The 26802-nt window shown below is 34.5% G+C and overlaps 1 protein-coding gene across 1 annotated transcript in view; it reads left to right on the plus strand.

The window, feature by feature from the left end:
* Positions 1-26802, plus strand: part of SLC9A9 (solute carrier family 9 member A9) — a 220996-nt gene that overhangs the window by 44029 nt on the left and 150165 nt on the right. The window contains exons 5-6 of the mRNA XM_014058069.2: positions 5321-5436; positions 10643-10748. Of these exons, the coding sequence (XP_013913544.2) occupies positions 5321-5436; positions 10643-10748 (222 nt within the window). The remainder of the gene's footprint in view (positions 1-5320; positions 5437-10642; positions 10749-26802) is intronic.

Raw genomic sequence — 26802 nt, forward strand, 5'->3', positions numbered from 1 at the left:
GTTGTTTCTCAGGAACAATCATTTAAGATATTGCTGATGGTTTTCTAGGTACTACCATAGTTGCCATAAACCCCGAGGTTGTCCCAGACCCAATTCCAGGGAATGGAAATTTAATACCAGAAGGCAAGCTATTACCATCCTTGAGATCAAATCCTGGAGAGTGGGTAGGCATCTCAGGGGGATCCTGAAGTTTGTACAAGAAAATAATTCCCTTCTTATCTTAATTATATATCAGAAAAATAATTTGATGGACAAGTGCAAATGAAGATTCAAATGTAAATTGCATGAATACAGTAGATATTTAATCAAGCAGTTTATGTTGATAAAGCATTTTCATATTGGTACACATCTGGGAATACCAGTCATTGTTGTACATTGTTACAATGGCGCTAGCTTTTAGGTAATTTATTTTATAGCTTCTTTTTTCATTTTCTTTATTTTTTCCTCTATGGAAGCCTTTCCAAATGCATTATTAATTGCTTGAGTATAGTTGTAGTCCAAATTAGGTTTGCTAGCTCTGATTAATTTCATAAGGTTATTCATTGGTCTGTATAAATGTTTTCTAAAAGTTCATTTAGTTAATATGTATATAATTGGCTCCTTTGAAAAATGTGTGGAAGCAGTGTGAGGAACTAAGGTAAGCTTTGATAGCTTGATTTAAAATTCAAATGATTTGCAGTAAGATGAAAAATTCAGCAACATCAAATTTTGAACTGTCTACAGTTGATAGTGTTTCATGCTTCATTTGTCTTGGTAATTATGAGATTTCAGTCATTATTTAGAGACTAAGTACTGTACATATTCTTCATAGCAGTTCTTCAGATATCATGTCATGCTGTAATGAAGTCTCTAATGTAAATTGAACCCTAACCACCATGTTCTCCAGTTTGGCTTTTCTTCATTGACAGGTTCATTTCACTAAACAGAAATCTACTTTCATCATATGTGAATTGATTGTCATATTTTTATCTAAAATGCAACAAAGTTTTATAATGAATAGTGAACAAATTAAGCCAAATAATTTTTAATGTACAAAATATGGCTATTTCATACAAACTGTTTAGAAAAGTCTATTCCTGTTACCTAGAAATGTGTGAGGACTGAGTACAGCATCCTGATATCACATCTGTCTCTCTCCACTCATTCTCCTCATCACTTGTTCATTCAAAAGGAGGCCTAAAAGAAGATACAATTCTGCTGGTTTTCAGTAAAATTTTCCAATTGATCCTAGAACATCCTTTATTAGAAAGCTGTGGTATACGTCCCATTCAGAGGGTTATTCAATAACTATTAGATGATAGCAAAGAATTCCCTGTCATCTAATGTCATCCAGATTTTTGCAATCTAGATTTTTTAAAGTATTTCCCTCAATGTAATAGGGATGATGAGAGCAAGAACATACCCAATTTGAAGCCATCATAAGAACAGAGCACAGTGGGTCAACTTACAGGATATTTAAAGCACTGGTGGCCTGCACTCACAATATCTGAACAAATAAATTACTCATAACAAATTAAGGACTTTGGGGAACTTGCTCAACTGCTCATGAATAAAGGAGTTGTCTTTTGGCAAGTACAATTTTAAAAAGCTTAATTATCTTTTTTCAAATAAAGCCCTCAAACTAGGTTAGTGATAGGCAACAGGGTACTTCTGCATAAGGAAAACGTGCTCAAAACTCTTCTTATTGCCCACAAGTGTCTTAAAGATATCTATAATAGCTCTGAGACCTATAAGGTACAGAGGTGATAATACTTTGAATTGCATTCAGAAGTTGACTTGGGCCAATACAGTTCTTGGATTAGATAAATTATATGGGCAAATTTAGGTCTACCCATAGATATCCAAGCAATTGCTCTTTGAACAAGTTTAAACTTCTACATATTCTTTAAGGCAAACTCATGGAGAGCAAATTGCAATAATACAACCATCAGCTCACAAGGAGTTGAGTAACTGTGTACTGAGCCAGAAAAGGATAGAATGGCTATACCAAATGGATAAAAGCTGTCCTAATCAAGCAGGAGCCATGAGTCCAGGAGAACCCCCCAAATTTCAAATCATCTGTGGTACATAGAAGTGGAGTTCTATTCATAGATCTCATTGAATATCAATTCACAGCCACTTTAATTTACTGTGATAGTAAAATATTCTTTTCTTTAAAATAAATGACTAAATAGGCATCTGACATGCCTTTGAATTCCATGAACTCCATCTAGACATACTTTAAAAATTAAAAAGATAAATAGTTTTTGGGGAAGTCTGTCTACTTACCAGCAGAATAAGACTGGATGTTTATACTACTATATGGAGTGGGGGTGACAGGGAGTGATGATATAAATCTGCCTTCTGGTAAATATGTCTTTTTACCAAATATCCCAAATATAACAACCATTTTATGGATGTAAAAATGGTCTACCTAGTCACAGCTATTTTGTGACATACTCTTTCAATTCTAAATGTACCTAATAGTCTGAGTTTGCTTGTCCTTGTCATATAGAATGAACAAAGATCCTATTCATATTTTGTCTCTCAGTTTTATTGTGTTACATTTTCTCTGTTCTGAGATAACAACCAAATATTTCATTATATTTGAGTGTATGTTTTCACACTGTATCAGCTGTAAAGAAGCTTCAGGCCATAAGGTAATCACATCTAGGAACAGGAAAGCCTGAGGGCATCTAATAAGAGCAGGATATTGTAGTGGGCTCGAAAATGCATTAGGTGACTGAGATGTGCATTAAAATCATCAGAGCACAACACTGTGTTTAATACAATTTTAGTCAACTAAATCCATTAATGTTTTAGCAAGATTACAAGAAAAAGACATGATTTAACAATGGTGAATGCCTCTCTTCGACATTCAATCAATAAAAAGAATTCAGGTTTCTGGACAAGGAGAATTCAGCATGGCTGAACAGTACAAAGAGCAGACCAACATATAAACAAAGATGTCAACTCAATTTATTTTTTTTCTTTGTGATTTTAAATGAATGTCAACTTCAGTAGTGTACAGTTACTATCTTCAACTGCATGAATTCAGCTGCTGGTTTTATTTAGTACTGCATCCTCACATACTAAACTCCATTTATTTTTAAACACAGAGAAGTAAATGAAGATGCCTCCGCTTTCTCTGAACTAGTATTGAGCATTCATACAGCTGAATAGAGTGTATAGTTCCATGTGTTGTCTGAAGTCATGCAAATTGGATAATTAATTGAGATCATAATTGAGAAAATAATCTGCTAAGTGTACTCTGCAGTACATCAATCACTTTGCTGGTAATTTATTTCCATGTAGATTTAACAGGGGGTGGAGGAATATATATACATCATAATATATATACATCACAACTCACATTAAAAAGGAGCAGAGTTTGGGGTGTAAACTGGGTTGCTTAAGTATATGCAAGGCTCAAGGTAACCATATTAATTTTTAGCTGTCCCAGTGGAAAGTAGCGGCTAAAATTTAGACCCTATCTTACTCTGAAGGCTTTGACTGCCACTGAATGGATGATGATGCTGTGTTTTTACACACTAATTCTTAACAACAGAAAAATATTTTTCATTTCATTCAACAACAACAACAACAACAAGCTGATAAATAATCAAATACTGATGTCTGAGGGTTGGCAGTGGGAATCAACACAGTAACTACTCTCTGTGCCTAATGCTGAGAAGAGCAGAAATGGATAAGGCATCTCCATTTTCTAGAGAGGATCAGACTCAGAACTCTAAGAAAGTATGGACTAGAGATGTAAACTGGTGGCTACACAACAAAGCATGCTGCCATGATAGGCCCTTTGGACATGAACCCTGGCAATGTAACAGTACTTGTTATGGCCAAGTTCTGTAAAATTGCGCAGGATACAACAGGAAGAATTTAAGTGGAAGGCATTTATATTTACTTCAGAAAAGGAGTAACTTTTATGAGGTTTAAATATATTCAGAAAGTGATAAAACAGGATAAAATAACATTAATGTTGCTTACATCAATCAAATAACATAAATGCAGAAATTTTCTATTAGTGTTAAGTGCACTTTAACTTCTATCCTTCCTTTCCACCTTTCTGAAATTGTCAAGATTGATGTATAATGTTCAGCACAGACTTGTTAGTTGACTGTTCTCAGAAATATTAATGTCTGTCTTTTTAGTGCCTAGCTTTAACTTTTAATATAGCTTGTACTTATATTATTAGTTTAAAATAAATCAATACAACCTGAAAAGTTGCTAAACAAACCCTTTAGCAGCATCAGAAGTCCTCAATACAGCACCTCATGTTCTGCTACTTCTTTGAAATGTCTATAAGTTTAGATAGTAAGTAGTTTTATAACATTGTCTTGACTTATAACAATTCATTTAGTGGTCATTCAAAGTTACAAGCGCACTTTAAAAAGTGACTTATGACCATTTTTCCCACTTACGATCTTTGCAGCATCCCCATAATCATGTGATCAAAATTCAGAAGCTTGGCAACTGGTTCATATTTATGATAGTTGCGATGTCCCAAGGTCATGTGATCACCTTTTGTGACCTTTTATCAAGCAAAGTCAATGGAGAAGCCAGATTCACTTAACAATCAGGTTACTAATTTATCCACTACAGTGATTCACTTAACAACTGAGACAAAAAGGTTGTAAAATGAGGCAAAATTCATTTAACAAATGTCTGACTGAACAACAGAAATTTTGGGCAGAAATTGTGGTCATGTCAAGAACTACTTATATTCCTGATTATTTCTTCTTCAATTTGCTTCATTTTATTCTCAAAAATAAGTGGCTGATATATATTATTATCTAAGTGAGGAAACTGATAATAGTCAGTGAAAAAAGATTTGTTTGGGGGTTCCTTTGTTTCCCAAATGTCTAGAAATTTTTGATCCAATTTTTCAGGGTTAAAATACGTAGAAGAAGACTGACATGATAATTGTAAAGTAAATGACAGCAGCAACTGCATTGATAAACAAATTAACGTGTAGAACAGGGGTGTTACTGCATGTACGCGACTCGCTTTGCATGTGTGCCTGCCGTGGGTTGCGCATATGCACACAGTTGCCTTTGTATTGTTCTACACATGCACAGAACATTATACAATGACAAAAAATCATGCCAGCAACAGCATGGGCGACTGGGGAACTGGTTTGGGGGCATGGCCAGCCTGCTGTCCCTACCGGTTTGGTGACCCAGTCCCAATTGCCACTACCAGTTCGCCCACCTCTGGTTCTGGTGTAGAACTTCATAGTTTAAAGAAAAGTTTGTGGAAAGACAAACATTAAAACATATCTTAATTGTTCTCAACAGCCTTTTTTTCTCTTCCAATGCTGCAGGTTGATAATGTATGGCTTTGTAAAGGCTCTGGTGCAGGTCAATCAACTGAACTCTGGTGATTTTCACTTCACTGACTGCTTATTATTCGGCTCTTTCATGTCTGCTACTGATCCAGGTAATGCTATATAACATTGCATTAGAATGTTGATCCACTATGATCTTTTATTTGATTGAATAGGAATATTGATCTAGCAATTCTTTGTCATTTTCTAAAGTAAATGTATGCTAAGCTAATCAGGGATTTAGTTAATCAGTTTCCATTTGTCAGTTGATACCTCCTTGACTGTTATTGTAAGAAATCAGAGATTGGAAAGCTGTATCCGTGTTTCAGGGTTCCAGTCAATTATTTTATTTATTTGAAATAAATCAAGTTGATTTTTATCACTTCCTGCATATTATTGAGGAACTGAATGAATATTAAAATGCCTTAATGTAACTAAATGCAACCTTGGTGAAGTAATGGTAACTTAGTAATGTGATAAAATGCTTCCTAATCTAACACTGTAAATGATATGCTCTGTGTGAGAGAGTCATTGATTCCAGTACAAACGCTCAGGCATGTATTTGTGGAGAAATTATTTATCAGGTATAGAAGTCTGGGTTCCATATTTAGTTTATCCAGTTTCTTCAGTAAGGTGTCTGTGTTTATAGAGTTAAATGCTGTGCTAAGATGTATGAAAATGTAAACAGGTATTTACCATATGGGAATTGAATAATAGGATGGTATAGAATGAAGCAGTTATCTGTTGTGGGTGCCCTGGTCTGCCCCCAGCCTGATCTTCCACTAATATGATCTCAAGCATCCAATCCTCTATTTTCCCGAAGAAGTGTTTTGCATGCATCCCACCTTTATAATCTCTTACAATATTGTGATTTTTACAATATTCCTTGTGTCTTTTTTTAATATGGAAACTATGATGGAGAATTACCATCCTGCTGGGATATAACCAGGGTTTTCTCTACATGTAAATAGCCCTGCCAGTAGTGGAACTCATCAGTCAATGTGTGACCTGGGGATTTAGGAAGTAGGAAGTCTTCACCATGTACCTTACTGGGTTTCAGTTATTGAATAATGTATTTGAATTCAATAGTCATCATTCCTGAATGATCCTCCTTGGAATTGGCAAATAAGTTAGTATAAAAATCCTGCAAAAGTAAAGAAAGGACTGGATTCAAGAACTGTGGTTAGAATGCAGTGCTGCAGACTAACTCACTACTCACTCCAGGAGTTTGATCTGAGCAGCTCAAAGTTGACTCGGCCTTCTATCCTTTCAGTTGGTAATATGAGGACCCAGATTGTTGAGGGCAATATGTTGACTCTGAAAAATGCTTAGAGAGAGCTGCAAAGCACTATGAAGTGGTATATAAGTCTAAGTGCTATTGCTATTCTTAAAAGGAGATGGTTGCTTGATTGTTAGTGGTTAATTGTTGACTTACAGCTGTTTCATGAGTTTGGATATAGTGTATTGAAAAAATGTGTACAGTTTCTCTTCTCTCATTTTCCACAATGGTTAATTATATTCTGGAGCTTCCCTTCATTCTACAATAGGACAACAAAGGGCTATCATATTGGAAACTAGAATGTAGGGCTAAATGTAAAATAAAATGGGCTGGTATTTAAAACAGAAGATTAAAAAAAGATAAAAAGTAAACTATTGTGGGAACTCTTTACAACAATTGTTGCCTCACTGCCATCTAGGCTCTTCTTCCTAAAATGTTATGACACTTAATTTATATTCATCTGTTCTGGCATATTGTAAGACGCAGAAAAATAACTTGTTTATATAAATATTGAGAATAGGCATTATTGAGGTTGAAAAGGAATGAAAGGCATTAAATACACAGTGCTCCATGCATAGTGCTTTGTATAAAACATACAGTATGTGAAGAAATAACAGAAGAGTTTCTTATACATTGAGGAAGGAGGAAGAGATGCACTGTCCCTTTCCCTTTCCTCAGAAATACTATGGCATGGACTCAACTGTGGCTCCCCTCCTTGGCTGCTCTTAAGATCCAGAAGGAGCCTAGATGTAGTAAATAACTGGCTGAGTTGGCAGTGCAGAGAATCTTGTTTACTTCTTCTGGAGTTATTATTATCCTACCTGCATTCTGATCAGAGGTGGTATTCAGCAGGTTCTGACCAATTCTGGAGAACTAGTAGTGGAAATTTTGAGTAGTTCGGAGAACTGGTAAATACCACCTCTGGCTGGCCCCACCCCTATCTATTCTCTGCCTCTTGAGTCCCAGCTGATCGGGAGGAAATGGTGACCTTTCCCTGGACTGTGTAGAGAATGGAGATTTTACAGTATCCTTCTCCTGCCACACACACCAAGCCACACCCACTAAGCCATGCCATGCCCACCAAACCACACCCACTAAGCCATGGTACTCCCACCAAGCAACATACACAGAACCGGTGGTAAAAAAAATCAAATCCAACCACTGGTTCTGATGTAGATTTGAAAAAGACAGATAAGATACTACCTTTAAGAAACATCATTCTTGGGATACTAAACTAAAAATATTTTACATAGTTTTCACTTTTTCTTCTTTGAAATACAAAGCTTAGAAAAAATATTTGCATCTGGAAAGGTTTGCTGAAGCAGAACTGTTTTAAAGCCACACGAACCTTCTTACCGTCATTTAGGCGGATGTTCAAAACACTCTTTTTTAATTTGGTGTTTCTATGGTTACAGTTGTACAGCAATAGTTTCTTCCTTTCTTGAAGTTGTTTTTCCCAAATCATAAAAAATAGCTGAAAAATATTTGGTAAGTTATAGAAGATGGAGAGGGAAAAAACAAATAGCTTGGCAATTAAAATGCTTTATTGATGTTTCCTTTCTTTAGTTAAGCCTTGAGTGGGATGGCTGATTTACAAAGCCAGGAATCTATAATTATAGTTTGAACTGTTATTTTTAGTATACAGGTTTTCAGTACGGCTGGTTCAGTTGGGAAGCTTTTTATTCCCATTAGTCATTGCATTGAGGATGTTGAGCATGACTGATTGTTCTCTCTCTCTCAACTGTAGATTAATAAATCAATCCCTCTATAAATTCCATTAATTTCAGTCATTATTAGTATATCACCATTTGGTGCATAGCCATACTTTTCTTTTCCTTTTTATCCTCCTGGGGTGCATGACTATTGAAAGTATTGCAAGGAAGTAATAGAAGTATTTCCAAGGTTTCACCAAAACAGATCTCTTGCTTGTACAGTAGGTGTCAGCAACATGATGCATATAGTTCCCTCTGCATTTTCATGACCCCTAAAAGGTACCTGTCCCATTTTACCTTTAAAAAAGAATGAACCAATCAGGAAACCCATGCAAGGCATGCTCAATTCTTCTATGATTCATTCAGCCATTTGTCCAGGTCTGTGGTGCAGTTACACCAAATCCACGTTCACCCTTTATAAGTATCCTAGATGCCGAGACATACAGGAGACTTCGTAATGAGTATTAAATCCAACTCTTAAGGGTGAGGGAGAAGGAAATTTATCTGGCCTTGCCAATACATTCTCTTCAGTGCTTCTCTTGCTGGTAGAAAAAAAAAAACATTGACTTGAAACAAGGCAAAGGCATATCTGGAAAATGTTGCAAACTACCAAAGCTGCAGATATAGACAGCTATAATTGGACAAATACCATATTATTAATAATATTGTTTATTAAGTGACTGCACATAATTCAAAACAGGATTTGTGCCTGGTACATCAAATAAATGATTATGGATAGTCACAATTAAGATCAGAAACTTTGTTGTTAAGGGTGGTCATTAAACAAGGCTTCACATGACCATTCCCAATTAAGACCTTTTTTGCTGTGATCATTAAGCAAATATAATTAAGCAGGACATCACATGATTATGATTTGGAACCTCACTAGCTGGCTTCTAAGAAACTAAATCAATGGGAAAGCTGGCAAGCAAGGTTGCCAATCATAATCCTGATCTGATGTTTCACTTAATGACGATGATGATTTGCTTAACAGTCATGATAAAAAAGGTCATAAAATCAGGTCATTGCTTAATGCTTAATGACCATACCACTCAACAAATTTTCTGATCTCAAGAGTGATTGTAGTAGTAGACCTGTATTGTATCCTTTAAAAAAAGTAAAGCAACAAAAGAGAAGATACTTGTCAGAGGATGATTTTATTAAGTGTACTTAAGTAGTAGGTTGCCAGAATTCTGACTGAAAGAAGAGAGGGGGTAACAGCCACCATTTTATGCTAGACAGAATGCATGTAGAACATAGTTTTCATCAGTCACTGAGAAATCTATGAAATTAAAAAATATTGTTTTGTGCATTTGTTCATTTAGAGAATGCATATCAGAAAGTGATTTGTAGAACCTTTTATGTAAATATAAAGTTGAATATTGGTTGGTGAATGTGATAATAGAGTTTCTGATAGAAATAAAGCATGTGAGAATAAACAGGATGCTTAGTGAAGAGTTCACCACTGTGCAAGGAGTATGACAAAGAAGCATGAGGTCCTCTTGGTTGTTTAATATAATTATGGGTAAATGTATAAGAGATGCTAATGGTGACATTAGAGATGTGCAATGTCTGGATCTGAATGAGTTGAAGAATATATTGGAATATATGATGCAGTGTGGAATATACAACTAAAAATTAATATATCCAAGATCAACGTAGTTATGTTTGACAGGAAAATGGACTATGCTGTTGCAAATTACATATAAATAACAAAAATTAGAGTAAGGCATTGAACTTGTATATCTTGGTAGAGTGAAAAATGAAAAAACAAAGAATGGAGAAATTATCCAAGTAAAAGTTGGATAAGTCACAAGGAACATAAACATATATTGAATACAAATGGAGTTCTTAAAAGGGAGATATGATAAAACAAAAATGGATATGGTCAAGAATTAATGACTGCTAATTGATATGGATTGATCAGTAGAAAAGGATCATGCTGACTTAGTTTGATTACATAGAATAAATGAGAATCAATTTTGAAAACAAATATAGGAAGTTGTGAATGGATTAAGAGGAAAGGGAAAATAAAAAAAATTATATTCAGACAGTTGCTGAGATCTTCAGAAAGAAAAAAGTGAAGTTAAAAAAATCAAAAGGAAATGTATAGACACAGGGTAAACAACAATTGTTTGTAAAAATGAAAAACATAAAGTGGTATTCTGAGTTGCATTGGTATAAACTAGATTTAACTGCATTTATTTTTCCTGTCCTTACTTTTGTTTGCCTTAAAAAGGCATATTATTGACATGTATAGCCTTTAATTCATTTAGTCAAGAAAAATCTGTGCATAATGTATTTTCTTTTTTTTTTTATTTCTTCTAGTGACAGTCCTAGCTATTTTTCATGAGCTTCATGTTGATACAGATCTTTATACTCTCCTTTTTGGAGAAAGCGTCCTTAATGATGCTGTGGCTATAGTACTCACACAGTAAGTGCAAAATCTCTTTTCTTCAAGTAAGTCGATGATGGATGCTCCTTAGTGTTTGTGAATTATGCTTTTCTTATACATATAACAAGATAAATTTGAATTGTTGCTTAATATTACTCATACCTTAACATTCACTATTTGGTGCACTTAAAGTAATACTTTTACTTTAATTCATATTACGGTACCTCATTAAACATTTATCTAAGATAAATGAAGCTGCAGTGATTCATTGTTGGCTGTGCAGCCAAATTTCCATGGAGTACCTACAAAATAGGAGGAATTGTTTTATTTTAAATCATAAGAAGGGGCATGATAATATGCCTTTAGCCCATTAAACTAATTGTGAAATCCGCTGGTGAAATCTACCTCACCATGGTGAATCAGTGGATCAGAATGAATGGGGCTAAATAAAATATAATTGCTCCTGGTTGAATTTTATCTTTTATACTTTGAAGAACATCCACACATTTCTTTAAAAATTACTAAGCTTTTATACATAAAGTCATTCCTCTTAGACATTATACCACAGAGTGAGCTAAGTTAATATGGTTTATTGGACTTTGCTTTAGTGTATTATCTGTCAATTTTTATTTTGTTTGTGGAAACAAACTATGGGTAGAAGTCACATATAATCTCAGCCATAACATGTATCTGTGTATGCTTGCACATGTTTTTTTAAATATTTAAATAACAATGTTAAACGATTGCAACAAAAAATAAGTTTCGTGTTGACAGTTTTATTTGGTCTATAAATGAATGCTGACTAGAAGGTTATCTTCAGATATCTTACTCTTATGGAATGTTTTTCCACTTCCACAGGAGAGGGAAAGGATGGTGATTGTGTTAATATAATCACACAGATTACACAATTACATACTTGCATGATGTATCATGTTTACATAAAATTATGAAAGTATATAATTCACATCATTGGTGTGGTGATATCAGTTACACATATTTTGAAATCATCAGAGCATTTATCAGACACCTATGCTTCTATATATAGAACATGTGAAGTATTGTTTCTCCAGTGGCCAGGCTTTTATTGATAAAAGAACAGAAATATATGGGATCCCATATTTTTTGTATTTCCCCTTCATTATAGTTTTAAAAAGAATTTAAAAGAATTTTTTATAAATGGTGGGCAATGTGGATTTCAATTCTGATCTCCAAATAATTCTTTAAACATAGCAATATGCACCTTTTTTCAATGAATTTCAAACCTTTATTTTGATAGCACAACCTGTCTACAATGATATTGGATGAGCCTCCCCTAGTGTGGTCCCCTGCAGATACAAAATATATCTCAATAACTCATAAGTGAAGAAAGAATCCTAACCTAGTAAATCATCTTAAGAGACACATAATCCTATATACATATATGTGCATAACATTACTTTATATTATATTGCACCAGTGTGAACATGTTGCACCTTGTGCTGACCCTGTAGGTCTATCATACTAAGTAGTTATGGTGTTATGTTGCATTCAGGAATCTGACAACCCACTGATAGAAGCTATTTTTCAGCCTGTTTGTTCAACTGGCTATGCTTCTGTATCTCCTGCCTGATGCTGGAGAGTAAAGAAACACTGACCAGGGTGTGAATCATGCCTGAGAATTTTTCTTACCCTACTAAGACAGCAAGTCCTAGCAATTTCATCCAGTGGAATCAAAGGACAGCCCATGATATTTTGTGCTGTACTCATCACCCTTTGTAGTGTCTTTCTATCTGCGGCTGTTAAGCCAACATACCACATCGTAACACAATATGTGAGGACGCTTTCTATCATAGACCAGTAGAAGGAGGTCATCTGTCATTGTTCTACCTTGTTTTTACGCAAGACCCTAAGGAAATGGAGTCTCTGTTGAGCCTTCCTGGCTACCTGGATCATATTATTTTTTCAGGTAAGATCTTCACTAAGATGGACTCCCAGGAATTTGAAAGAGGAGATCCTCTCCATACAGATCCCCCTTGATATAAAGTGGGGCAGGTTCATCTCTCTTCTTCCAGAAGTCTAGCACCATCTCCTTGCTTTTGCTAATGTTTAGGTGCAAGTTCTTTTCTGAGCACCATGTGGATAACTTCTGGACCTCTTCCCTGTATGCTAATTATAACCTGAGTAACTTTGTATAAGCAAAATTAAAATAGGAGAGGGTTCCAGACCTTATTCATATCTGATTGTCCCTCTTGGTGTCAAAGCTTCTATGATCAGAGGCTTCTGTTCACATTGAAAAGGGAGGATCAATGTAGGAGGACCACATTATATAATATTACATAAATTTCACTTGGTTCAACATTCCATTCCATTTCCATGGTTCTTTTAAGTAACTATAAGAATATTTTGAAAAAAGAATAAGTTGACAAAACTAAAAATAACATGTAAATGTTTCTATAAATGTAATTCGGAATTCACATATGCATCCAGATGTCAAACATCTTTACTCAGATCTTTAGATATCCTCTAACTAGGTAAGTCATCAACATAATTAACACATTTAAACACTTCATTTCTTAAGAAAGGTCAACATAAAATGTCATTCTCTAATGCTGCAGTTCAAGGACCATAAAAAAATAAGACCACTGCAGTAGAAGGTACAAAATACTCTTAAGTGTATTTTGACATTTCCATAAAAAATGGTCTGTCACACATTTAGAATATTTTATATCCTAGTATTCTTTATTTTTTTTACATTTATCATAAACACTTAAATTAATAATACTTCTAGATTAATTATTTTACCATGCGTACCAATCTATTAATTCCTAATTTCATTACATATTATAACAATTGAGATTTTCTGGCATACATTTTGGATCTTTCATTCATAATTAAACCTATATCTTCACTTCCATGCAACTTAGTTCCATAAGATCAGATTCCATTTATTTAGTACTAGCTGGATACTCTTGCTTCACGATAAAACTATGTGGTTGCGCTATGCAGGAGAAATTCAATTCACAATCCATTGGCTCAGTGGTGGTCGGTGATTGAAACACATCAGGGAATATCGCTCCCACTGCCTCGAGTCCAGAAGCAGTTCCATAGGTGGAAGGCACATACATTTTGGTAAGGTACTGTCATTTAGTACTGTAAGGAGTCCCAGACTGTTCCTGAGTGAAGGAATGGAACATCTACCAGTTTGAACTGAGGTAACGGAATGTGAGGCAACTGACAGTTGGAACAGATTCTTTTCAGATGGGGAGTGGGAGTAGAACTCCTTAGCATCAAAGCATGTTAATTACTGCATAAGAAATACTAATGATTTAATGGTAATTACAAAAAAAATCCTTTCTTAGGGAGCACATAGAAGCCAAGAGGAACGTACGGACCAAATTTCAAGTTTGTAGGCTTTATGGTTCTGGAGATTTTGTGATGAGTGAGTGGTACTTGGCTTTTATATATATGGATCGATAAAATCTTTACAGTTATCGTAGTTGCCAAATACATGACACCTACATTTTTCATTCTTCTGTTTCATCACCAGGTATTGATTTTCACTGCTGATCATACTTTAGGTGAATGAATATTTTTGCTTATTGCTTTTTAATAATATAGAGAAAGGTAATCTAGATTATCAGTCTTAATCATGAATGCAATGTCCCCTTAAATTCAAAGCATATTCGTACTATTTAACAGAATGCAAGATAATGTTTCTACTTTAGAAACTGCCACTCAAATTGGAGGTGCAGGTTGAGATACATACTCAGTTTTGGGGTTGTTTTGTATTTGATTATTGTAAGCCTTCTTGAGGGGTAAAATAAATATACAATATTCAAATAAATAAATGTACAATAGAAAGTGCATGAGAAGCTACTCATATTTTTGTATGGGCTGGAACCTAGAATTTGCTTACATTCACATTTTGCACTTTGGTCATACTGTAATCCTATTACAACAATAAGGCTTAACAAAGAAATGTCTCTCAGGAATAGGGGATATTCATATATAATTGATTTATACTGAACTGAGCAACAGACCCAGAATTTCAGCAGGTAACTATAGACAGGGTCATATATTAATGGTTCTATTTGATATGGCGTGGGGATTGCCTACATAGGAACCAAAACCAAAATAGCAAAAGCTAAGGCTTCCATTGGATTCGAAGCTTAAGATAAATAGAAAGGAAATAATGTATGCTGCAAACACAAATCATTTTGGTTTTGCTTTGTCTTGATTTGCTGTTAGTCTTTTCTGTGAAGAATTTTGACTACAGGTTCTGCAAAACCATTTGAGCTATTTTAGTAATGTTAAGCATCATACTTTACTAATAATATAATTATTTCAAAATCATATTCAAACAATGCTAATCTGTACATCCTGTTCAGTTTGGAGAAAATTATCCTTCATATTCAAACAATGCTAATCTGTACATCCTGGTCAGTTTGGAGAAAATTATCCTTCATATTCAAACAATGCTAATCAGTACATCCTGGTCAGTTTGGAGAAAATTATCCTTCGATAAATTAATAATTTGGATGAAAAAGAAGGAAGAAATATAGATCATATTTTAAGCTGAAGGAAAGTTTGGTGTAATAGTTAATAAACTAGAAGACAGAAATAAAATTTGAAATAATATTGTGAGCTTGAAAAAAGATGGATAGAGGAACAAATTTAAATTTAAGAAAGAAAACTACAAAAGATTTCCCTTTTACCAAATGTAAAAATCTAATATGAGTAATTCTTGGTAACTAATGGTATTTACAAGCAAAGTGTGATGAAACTAAAGTGTGATGTAACTGCCAAAAAAATAATACCAACCTCATGAAGGTTCAGACTGCATCAGTGGAAAAATGTTTTTGAACTCAAAAGAAACAGTCATTTCATTTTATTCTGTTTTGGTCAGTTCCTATTTAAATATGGGTATGTCTAGTCTGATGAAAAGAAGGACTAAGGGTGACATGATAGCAGTGTTCCTTAGAAGGCCATGATCTGAAAGCAGGTTGGCATACGTTCTTATGAGATGATAAAAATAAAACGCACAAATGCTTTCAAAAACATCTAATTAGAAATGGTTTATTGCAAAACTGGCTCAAGATTAAAAAAAACACTAGGTGAAAATCCCGAATTGATGATCCCCGACAGAAAGGATGACACACCCAAATTTTACAGATATGAATAAACTGTTAAGATACAGAGACTTAATTAATGGACAGGAAAATTTTAAAACAATCAAAGAATTGGCAGAACAAAACATGAAAGTTGACTGCCTAACCTACTTGCAAATCAATAATATACTAAAGTATACACAATAATGATACTAAAGTATACGGCATCAAAATGGAACCACACGAATTAGATAAAATAATCCAGAGCTCAGAAAGAAAGATGATAGGGAGAATATTTAAATTTCTTTTGAAGTATAAAATGGAAGAAGAAATTGTGAAAGAACAAATGGTAAAATGGGCACATAACTTTGGCCAGTATATTGAATTAGATAAATGGGAAAGTTTTGGGGGGACAAATTTAAAAATGATACTATCGGTTGCATACAAGGAAAAACAGTACAAAATGTTTTACAAATGGCACCTGCTAACCAGTAAGGTTAGCAAAAATCTCCGCAAAAATCTCCCCAAAATGTTGAAAATGTCAATCAACAAACGGAACATATTATCATGTATGGTGAACGTGTGAGGAGGATAAAAAGTATTGGAAAAGGATTAAAAATTGGCTAGAGTCAATAACAGGAGTCAAAATAGATTGGAAACCAAAAGTTTTTCTACTAGCAATAATGACTGCAAAATATAAAAAAGAAATCCAGTATTTAACTTTACACATAATTACGGTGGCGAGGATTGCTTTCGCTTAGAAATGGAAAAATAAGTTAATACCAAGCGAAAATGAAATAATAAAAAAGGTTATGGACTGTGCCTTAATGAACAAATTAACAAAAGAATCCAGTGAAAGGAAAAACAGAATAATACCAGATGTGGGAAAAATGGATGGAGGAAAGAAACAGGACAGATGGATGGAGGAAAGAAACAAGGATCAATGAAAGAAGTCAATAAAACTCAAAAATAGAAGTTAAGGAGAATTAACATACACACGCACACACACACACACACACACACACACACACTCAAGAGAGTTTAAATAATCACCCAATATAGCAGATAGATGAGTAAAATAAGAGGGTTAAAAATAGTGAAACAGAGATATATTAGAAAGGGAAATAACATAAGGAGAATTGTATCGATTTGAAATTGCTATTAGAAAGAACAGGAAGTTCCTATTTGTACTGTATTGTGTAAATATAGTGTTCCTCTAAGTTTTGTGGGTGTGTATTTTGTATGTATATAAACAAACAAACAAATAAATAAATAAATAAATAAATGATACAGGTAACTGGAATGTAAAAATTCTGGAAGCAAAATTTCCAGATGCTAATAGGGTTTTTTTGCCTAAAATATTACCATTTTCACTATTCTGCATGAGCCTTTAAATTAACATTTAACCCATAGTTTTGGATTTGGCTGAATGGAATATAATCTGGACCAAAATTATGAATTTATAATGTAAAACAGATTCCATTTAAACTAACCAGAAACCCAATCTGGAAGTGGGATGGAGTCAACTGACATGCATGTTGCTTACACAAGAAACAAGATCCAGATTGGTACAGACTTTAATGCACCAGGTTAGACGGAGACATAGAGAGACTGTTAAGTTCTAGTCCAGCCATGAAGCCTTATGAAGAAGGTGATTGTCTCTCTTCCAGCCCTAAGAAACCCCAGGAAGAAGACAATAGCAAACCACTTGTAAAATTTTACCAATAAAGCCAAATTAGTAAGGACTAATTCAGGCAGCTTTCAGGAGTCAACACTCATTCAACACACACACACACACACACACACACACACACACACAGAGTGTGAGAGAGACTCACAAGATACAGTTTATAAGTCACAAGTCCTAGAGATTTCCCCAGAATTATAGAAATATGTTTCTTCTGCAACACCCTACCAGTGATACATAATCTATCATGAAAAATTTATGTAAATTTCCATACTCTCTATTATACTATTTCTATGTGAGATACAGTGGTGGGTTACAACCGGTACACCCCGGTACAGGCGTACTGGTGCCTGTCAGGAGCACCAGGTACCGTTCCAGTATGGTACTCTGGAGGGCCGGGGCGCCTGCCCACACTCCTTACTGTATTTGAGCTCTTCGGGGATTACACGCACGGAGCGTACGGCACCTGCGCGATGCTCCACTGAGCAGCTGGAGCATCGCGGAGCATCCCAGGTGGTAAGAACACATTGTGCACGTAAGCCCCGAACAGCTTGGTTGCAACAGGATCCGGAACCCACCACTGGTGAGATACTACTTGGTAAGGGGCCAGGAGCTTCATAATTCTTATCATTGTCTTGAATTTGCTCACATTAAACCTATCCTACTAGAAGGGATGTGGACTAATTATCCAGTTAGAGTATTTTCAATAAACTAGGTTACACTAAGAAAGAGGACATATAAAGCACAGTGCAATCCATTTGAAGTGCTCATTCATATGGAAAAATTGGCATAAGAGTTAAACTAGTTTTTCACACAGAAAAATGCATCCTGTCTATTTGAACTTTGGGATAATTCATCCTCACAATATGGTAAACACTTCTTCAAAATTTTAATAAAGTTTACATTATAAATATTGGTATGTTTCATAAGCTAAACCTATGCAACCAGTAGGCTATACTGTTGAATTAAGTGGGGAAGCATACTCTGTATCTTGTAAATTTGTTATCATAAAGATTTGGTATAGCTTTGTTTCTGATAAATATTGGGGTCTTAAAGCATTTTCAATGATATTTGATGTTATGGTTTTTGCAAATATGATCTGCACAAAGACATTTATCACTGCACTACTTTTTTTATTCATTTCTGTCCAATTATCAAAGACTGCTTAAACAAATCCCTGCAGTTTTCTTGGTAAAGTTTTTCAAAAGTAGTTTGCCATTGCCTGCTCCCTAGGCCTGACAGTCAGTAACAGTTACTAGCTCAAGATCATCTCGCTGACTTTAGGTTTACGATGGGACTAGAATGCTATGCTTTCTCAGTTTCTAGCCTGATGCCTAGAGAACCGGTAGCATAAATTTTGAGTAGTTTGGAGAACCAGTAAATACCACTTCTGACTGAACCCGTTCCCATTTTTCTATGCCTCCTGAGTCCTAGCTGATTGGGAGAAAATGGGAATTTTGCAGTAACCATCCCCTGGAGTGGGAAGGGAATAGAGATTTTACAGTATCCTTCCCCTGCCACGCCACCAAGCCACTCCCACCAAGCCACACCACACCCACCAAGCCACGCCAGAGAACCGGTAGTAAAACATTTTGAATCCCACCACTGCCTTAACCACTACACCAAATTAACTCATTTTACACCATACTTTTCCACCACTAGTGGAAGTTTAAATGGCCCCCTGTTCTTTTGCTAGCATAATTTCATTTAGACAATACAGCTTAGAAAATCAAGGTCTCTCTCTCTCTTTTTTTTCCTACAAGGGCAGGAAATCAGACAATATCACCCAAGTTTACATGCTTCAGTTTGGGAAAGCAGTTTTTCTCCAAAGTCCTTATTTTTAAAAATAACAATTAATGTGTAGCAGGTCCATAAGAGAAAATATGCAGAATTAGAATGTATTAAAGGCAAAACTATATGAATCAAATTCAACTTCCTATGATTCATATACACAAAAAATGACCTTTTAAAGTTAGATGTTTGTCAAAAATCTAACTTGGTATTTCAATAACAAAAACGTAAATGATTTACCTCTGAGCCTTGGTCCTCCCATCTTAAATAATGGCTTTTATCTGATCAGATGCTCAAATCAATCAAGATGTTTTGTTTGTTTTATATTTATTAATTTTAAGGTTGAATAAAACAATTGTCACTTAACACCTGCTGTAAAAATGCTCACATGAGTTTTGGCAAAAAAGAAAAAGAAATGAATTTGCTGTCTACTTAAAACAAATATTCCTTTGTATATATCTTGAAAACATGACAATTTAAAGTTTGCAATAAGATCAGTCAAATCAGTAGGAACGTTGCCACATAGCTATCCATAGAATAAAAGTGTTACTACTTCTGTCAGGTTATAATTCCAAGCCACATGTTAATGTCATAGATGTAATTTTTATGATAGATTTTCCCTTTCCAAACAGATTTGAACGCTTCATGCTTTTATTCCCATTTCTGTGAAATAGTAGTTTTCCTACATATTGCTTCTAACCTACTGATAAAAAAGAAAGCTGTCAAATTAAAGGACCTTGTAGAATTCTTCACAGACTCACTCAATAACCTTTATATCAAGTGAGTGCATTTAAATAGCAAAGATTTATATAGAAGCTAAAACTAATCTCCAGCTGTGAATTTGAAATCAGAATATATTCTTTCAACTTCTTGCCAATCAAGTGCCAGTATAAATATCCCAAGGCTAAAACTCAGTGGACAGTGTTTTGATGGTGATTACAGCTAGCTCTTCTAAAATGTATAGAGGGTCAGCAAGGAAGTTTAAGAAGTGTAAGTGCTTTGCAAATTCAAAAGGAGCCAAATCTGAGGAATGTTCTTTTCAAGTGGACCTGATTATCAGAGAATCTCTACTGGACAAACAATTTTTAATTTGATAGTTTTCACTGGTTACCACTCCTGATTTTGTAAATATCATCCAGAGATTATGTGGTTACCCAACACATTGTGTGTAAATATTCAAATGTTGTGATCCTGTAGGATTCCTTTTTTGCAAAATAAATAATGTATAAGAATGGGTTTCTAAAAATATGGGAGCTTTTGATTTAGTGCGGGATTTGAACAGCAGAACAGGGAGAAATGTTTGCTGGTGTTTTCCTTGAAGTACCATATCTATCAACAACCCCCCTGGAGCTACAGATAGGAAAGAGAATGGGTGAAAATTATCTTTCTTCTTAGTGTACTGACAAAAGAACAACACTGTTATTTATCTAAAAACATAACTGTTTCTTAAAACACAAATTTAACAACCTCTAAAAGCTTATGAAACCAAAATCCTTTTTCTTAAAAATAAAACCATTTTATGTAATCTTTGATTCTTCATAGAGCAGGTTTTATTTTTTAAAATATAAGATTACATTTGTCTGTTCTCTCCTATTTCTTTCCATGCTGCAAATCCAATATTTCTTCAGAAAGATACACCATGGATGGCCTGATTCATACATCCAACATTTTATGTTTTTTTCTTCTTTGTCCTTTGATGGTATTTCTGTAAGTCATGTCCAGTGAGTTCATTCTCTTAAAATCTCATTCCGTAACACTTTTTCATGGTTGGACCTCATCACAAATCAAATAGATTGTCTAATAGATTATATTAGACAAATTGATGGATTGAGAGGGAAGCTAACCACATCAAGTTTTTTCTCTGATATTGTTGTAATTTATTTGCTTCTCAGTTCTTAAACTCTTCAAGTAATTTATTAGAAACAACTTAAAATATTTAAAAAATAGTAACATAAATAATAAGTTTTAAAAGGGGGGAACACAGAAGGAATTTGGGGATGAACAACAAGGTCAATTGTGTATTGAACTAGTCAAACAATAATCACTGATTGTTTGGCATAATCAGTAGATGTCCTGTTGTTTTCCTATATAGAAACATATGATGCTTAATAACATGCCACAATGGTAACAAATGATATGGATAATGCAATACTAACTTGAATAATGTATCTTTGTAGTAAGACAGATTTGTATAATGACATGGTAGTTAGTTGTAAGGGTTCTTAGTCTTTCTATTATAAGGCAATTCATGTTTCCTTGCTCCTTATTCTGGATATTTTTGTCTCTTATAAACGGAAGAATAATAAGCTTTCAAGCAATTATCACTATTTTGCATTTTTAAAATATGAGACAAAAGATATAGATGTTGATTACACATATAGTTAGGGCTAAATTATTAATGCTACTACAAGCAAGAACATAAAAGGATGCAAATCTAATCAATTCATATACATTATACAAGCTAGAATCATTTTTCTGCTTACCTATATTTAAGCTCAGTGGCTTAAAAGATGCCAGAGAAGGTCTATATTACAATACAATACAATAGCAGAGTTGGAAGGGACCTTGGAGGTCTTCTAGTCCAACCCCTGCCTAGGCAGGAAACCCTATACTGTTCCAGACAAATGGCTATCCAACATCTTCTTAAAGACTTCCAGTGTTGGGGCTGTGAGGGTTGTAAATTCAGCCCTGTGTTTGATGAGGGGTGAATCGTGGTTTTTCCTTGGAGTATAATTCATGATTAAGTAAAATAAACCCGAGGTAGATTCTAAGAAAACACATTTTTATTGTAAAATAAATAACAAACAAACTTACTGGCTAATAACTACATTCTGGTAAAGTTCCTAGCCTACCTCCTCATGGCAGGCAAAACAGAAAAAGAGAGAGAAAAAAAAAGGGAAAAGAGACATGCGTAGTAGGCTTACAGAGAAGAGTGAGCCTACCGTATGTCTTAGAATATAAGCACAGCTGGCAAAACAAAAAAACATCGTGACAGGGGCATTCACAACTTCTTGAGGCAAGCTGTTCCGCTGATTAATTATTCTAACTGCCAGGAAATTTCTCCTCAGTTCTAAGTTGCTTCTCTCCTTGATTAGTTTCCACCCATTGCTTCTTGTTCTACCGTCAGGTGCCCCCCTGGAGAATAGTTTGACTATACTTTGGTGGTTCAATACCACTGTATGACAGAATAAACACCCATCATTTGATTCAGCTCCTGCCCACCTGACTGTTTGAAAGCATGTAAATGTGAGTAGATAAAGCTTTACAAGAAAAAGCTAGGCAATTAATTAACACCAATATATGAAATGAAAGGTGATGTGTGATGTACATGGTATACATTCCATTAGCTATGAAAGGTGTGTTTCCCATAAAAGAAAGATCAGTTGATACCCAATTTGGATTCCAAAGATTTAGTCTAGAATTATGGAATAATTCTAGGATATATTCAAGATAAGCATGAAGTAGTGCTTTCTAATTTGTTCAAATTGCTATATTGTTCATTAAATTAAATAGCTTCATAGTAAATGTCTATGGAGATTCTCAGTCATCCAGGTCATGGTTGTCTCAAACATGCTTTTTTTTCAAGAGGCAACTGGACTTTCTGGTTTTTCTTTGAATATGCTTCTCATCCAAGAATCTCATCTTCAGCTCAAGAAGCCCTTTCGGATAGCTTCATAGTAACTAAATAAATTAATGGAGTAAATTCCAAGATTAGAAGCAATGTGCTTCTAATATCAGTTATTCTCCAAGAGCATCAGGCTGTTATCTGTTACCACCATGGCTTTTTGCAGATTCCCCATAGATATCTGTTTTGTCATTGTGGAAAAAACATGCTGGGCTAATAATTCTTTACTTATTTCTAGTGTGTTTTGAAAAAGAGAAGGTTATGAAAAAGGCAACAAAAGGGATAACGGTGACAGGTTTAAAAGTATCAGCTAAGTTAAAAGATCAGAATAATTTTTGTCTGTGGTTAATGTAGCAATATACTTTGAATCATGTTATTTATTTTTATGAAAATATACAAATATAACAGTCTATAATTTTATATTCAATCTGTGAACTCAACTAAATCAACGTATTTCACTTCCAAATTTGATATTTCAAAAACACTATCAAACAATTTCATTTATGCATGTTTTGGGTCAAGGGAGGGATCAGCCTTTCTACAAAGAGTAGAAAATATGACCACACAATTACAGAATTTTGAAATTATATTCTATCTTTCCCTTTTAGCGTAAGAATCAAAAATAAAATGGAAATTTCATGTTATTGTCCTTACCTTCTGTCCATCTGGGCTAAATTGAAACTTATATAATTTATTCAATTCCTTCTTTAAAGCTTTTTCTATACATTCATATGGGAGGACACAGTATTCAGTAAGTTTAAATCTGTTCACTAAGTTATTATGTAGCCATATTTGTTGGGCATTACTGGTGGCTGTTCAATATTAACTTCTAAATTATCATTACACTACAGGTTAATTATTGGATAGATCAAATTACAACTCAAAATACAATCTAAATGGAAGACATATGTTGCTAGATTACTTGCTTGTTAACTAAAGATGTATTTCAGTGAGTCCCCACAGAGAGTTTGTCCTCAGGGTTCTATGAAAATATAATTTAGCTTGAGTCAACCAGAATGTATACAGTTGTCACGTCTTACTGAATTAAATCAATGCATGGGTCTATCTTCACACATAGAAGGGCAAAAATAAAATTGCAGATTTGAAACTTGTAAGGCTTATGGTTTACCTCCAAATGTAAATTATTTAGCAATGTTTTAGTACCACAAAGCTTGTTGGCATCAACATTTTCTTCTTTTAGAGCTTTCTTTGAGAGTGCTTCAAAAATCAAGTACAGTCTGGTTTAAGTGAGGCAAAGTGCGAATAGGATTCCTTTTTCCCCATTTCTTCTCCTGTGTTCATATATTTTCACACTTTGTTTTGCCTCTCCAAATAACCTTTCTTCCATAATTTGGAAGTCTTTCTAAGACTAAGCTAATCTGATGTGGAATTAACTGTACTGCACACTAGTCTTGGCCAATAGAAAATTGATGGATTTTATAGTCGTTTAAGACGCCTTCCCCTGTGAGCCCTTTAATAATAGTTCTTATAATTAATATTCATAAAGCTTGCTACTCTTTTTGACTGAAGAGATTGCACATACACAAATGTATAGTTTTTGGTCTTTATTCATTGTTCTTCCACCAATACCATATTTATGCAGTGCCTTAATGGGACCATTGCGGAAAATCACAGTAAAGGACTGTAAGTCTCTGTTTACAACCAGGTCTGATAAGTTGCTGGATACTTCCAAGATCCAAACAATCAGAGAACATCTATTTAATAGGATATAACTCAAAGTTGAACTGTGGAGTCCTTGGTGATGTTTGAGTTAAGTGGTTTGTTTAAAAACATTTCATTTCCCAACTAGATAGCATCATTGGGGTAAGTAAGTGTGGCATTTGCTCCCTGTTTATATATAGTACAGGTAGTCCTTGGATTATGATCAAAATTGGGACCAGAATTAATAGGTATTATGTTTTGTGATTGTAAAGCTATAAAAATGAAAGATAAAATAATCTAGCTCTTAGATTTTTTGAAAAATTACATCAGAGTAAGCATTGATTTTTTAAAAATGATTTCCTTTGTTGCTTATACTATGAACCAGGGTTAACAATGTTGCCTGTAAAATAAAAATCTAACTGTCCAATGAATAGATAATAGTGCAGTCAACCTAGTAAATCCTATTAGTTTCATAAATTTGTTGAATTCTCCTTTAAAATGTGTTCATATTGGTAACTAAATATTGTCAATGAATTCCCAGAAGTACAAAGACTTTCCTCTGCACTTAATCCTCAGCTGTTGGCTTCATCAATGATAGACTATGGTGAAATAAAAAAAATACTTGACCATTTTCTTAAGCTACCTCCTCCTCATGTACATTTGAAATATTGTAGCTTTTCCTTACAAAGAAGCTGTTGCGGGTTATAAATCATTTTAATTTCTGCAGTTATAAGCAATAAAATGTATTTAGTAATTTTAAGAACTGAATAAAAATATAGCAGAGGTATTTGGCATAATATTTCAGAGGGATAGTTTGCAAGAGGCTGTAAAGCATCCAACCCATTTTAATTTCTGACTTACGGTTTGAATCTGAATATCTACCAGAAAGTCTTTGCTCTCCATTCTGCTATTTTGCTATTATATAGAGGCCAAATCAGGCATCCATTTTTTCATTCATGCTAGAAATAAGAACATAATCTACATTCTTGTGATAGCAGCTGGTTTTTATGTCTTCACTTCAACACTTTAGAAAAAAAATGAATTGCCATGGCAACAGCTGCAACCATATATTATAGAACTGAAGAAGTGGAACTAGCATTCATGAAGGCAGGAAGACTGTTAGAATAGTACATCATTCAGACAATGCCAATCATTTTGAATAAAATAGTCCATTTTCTTTACTAAGAACAAATATCTTTTTATTTTACATATAGATGACCAAAGATAGGGTGCTTTAATAACCTTAGTCTCATTTTTCGTGGTCCATCTCAGCACCATCTTGTCACTTATTGTGTGACAAACAAGTTTCAATATTGGTATGTCTGTATGTTACATGTGTACACATACAAAAGGAGAAGACAAAGTGAGCAACTCTGCCTACAGTTTGCTATCTTGCTCCTCTTTTCATGTCTATTTGCAATGACATCAATCATTATCATGACAGTTCTTAGTGAGTTGTGACCTGGCTTTTCTTCCTGTTATGACTGTATTAGCTTCAAAATAAAATTCTGGGCTTGTCTTTGGCATCTTCGGTAACAAAATCCTTTGAAAAATCTCCACTCTGCATGTAAAAGGAAAAGGGCTATAAAGGTTTTAGAGTGGAAGCAAGATCAAATATAATCATCATCATCATCATCATCATCATCATCATCATCACCACCACCACCACCACCACCACCACCACCACCACCACCACCACCCAAAAATGTATTATTCCAATAGGGTTGCTCATACCATCTCATCCTGTATTTCTATCTTTCGCACATTCAGCCATGAGATCAAAATAACACTTATTAATTCATACATACTTTAATGATGATTCAAACCTTAATTAAACAAGGTTTTTTGTTGCTGAACAAGGCGGCTATTAAATGAGTCGTACCTTTTTGTCATGGTTATTGTGGTTGTTGTTAAGTGAATCACACAGTTGTTTAGCAAATCCAACTTTCCCCACTGACTTTGCTTATAAATAGTGATGACATGACCCCAAGACACGGCAACTGTTGTAAGTACATGCCAGTTGCCAAGCATCTGAATTTTGATCATTTGATCATGGGAATGCTGTGACAGTCCTAAATACAAGGACCAGTTGTAAGTCACTTTTTCCAGTGCCATTGTAACTTAGGACATCTATCTGTGTATGCAGGATCTCAGGTGTCTGTGTACCTTTCAAAAATAAGATATTTGTCTGCATTCAAAGGCCAGATACCAAGAAAACAAACCATGTCTTAAGAATTTATG

The sequence above is a fragment of the Thamnophis sirtalis genome, unplaced genomic scaffold (assembly GCF_051295495.1).
Source record: "Thamnophis sirtalis isolate CommonGarterSnake01/CBP01778 unplaced genomic scaffold, rThaSir2_p1.2 scaffold_11, whole genome shotgun sequence".
NCBI classification, from domain to species: domain Eukaryota; kingdom Metazoa; phylum Chordata; class Lepidosauria; order Squamata; family Natricidae; genus Thamnophis; species Thamnophis sirtalis.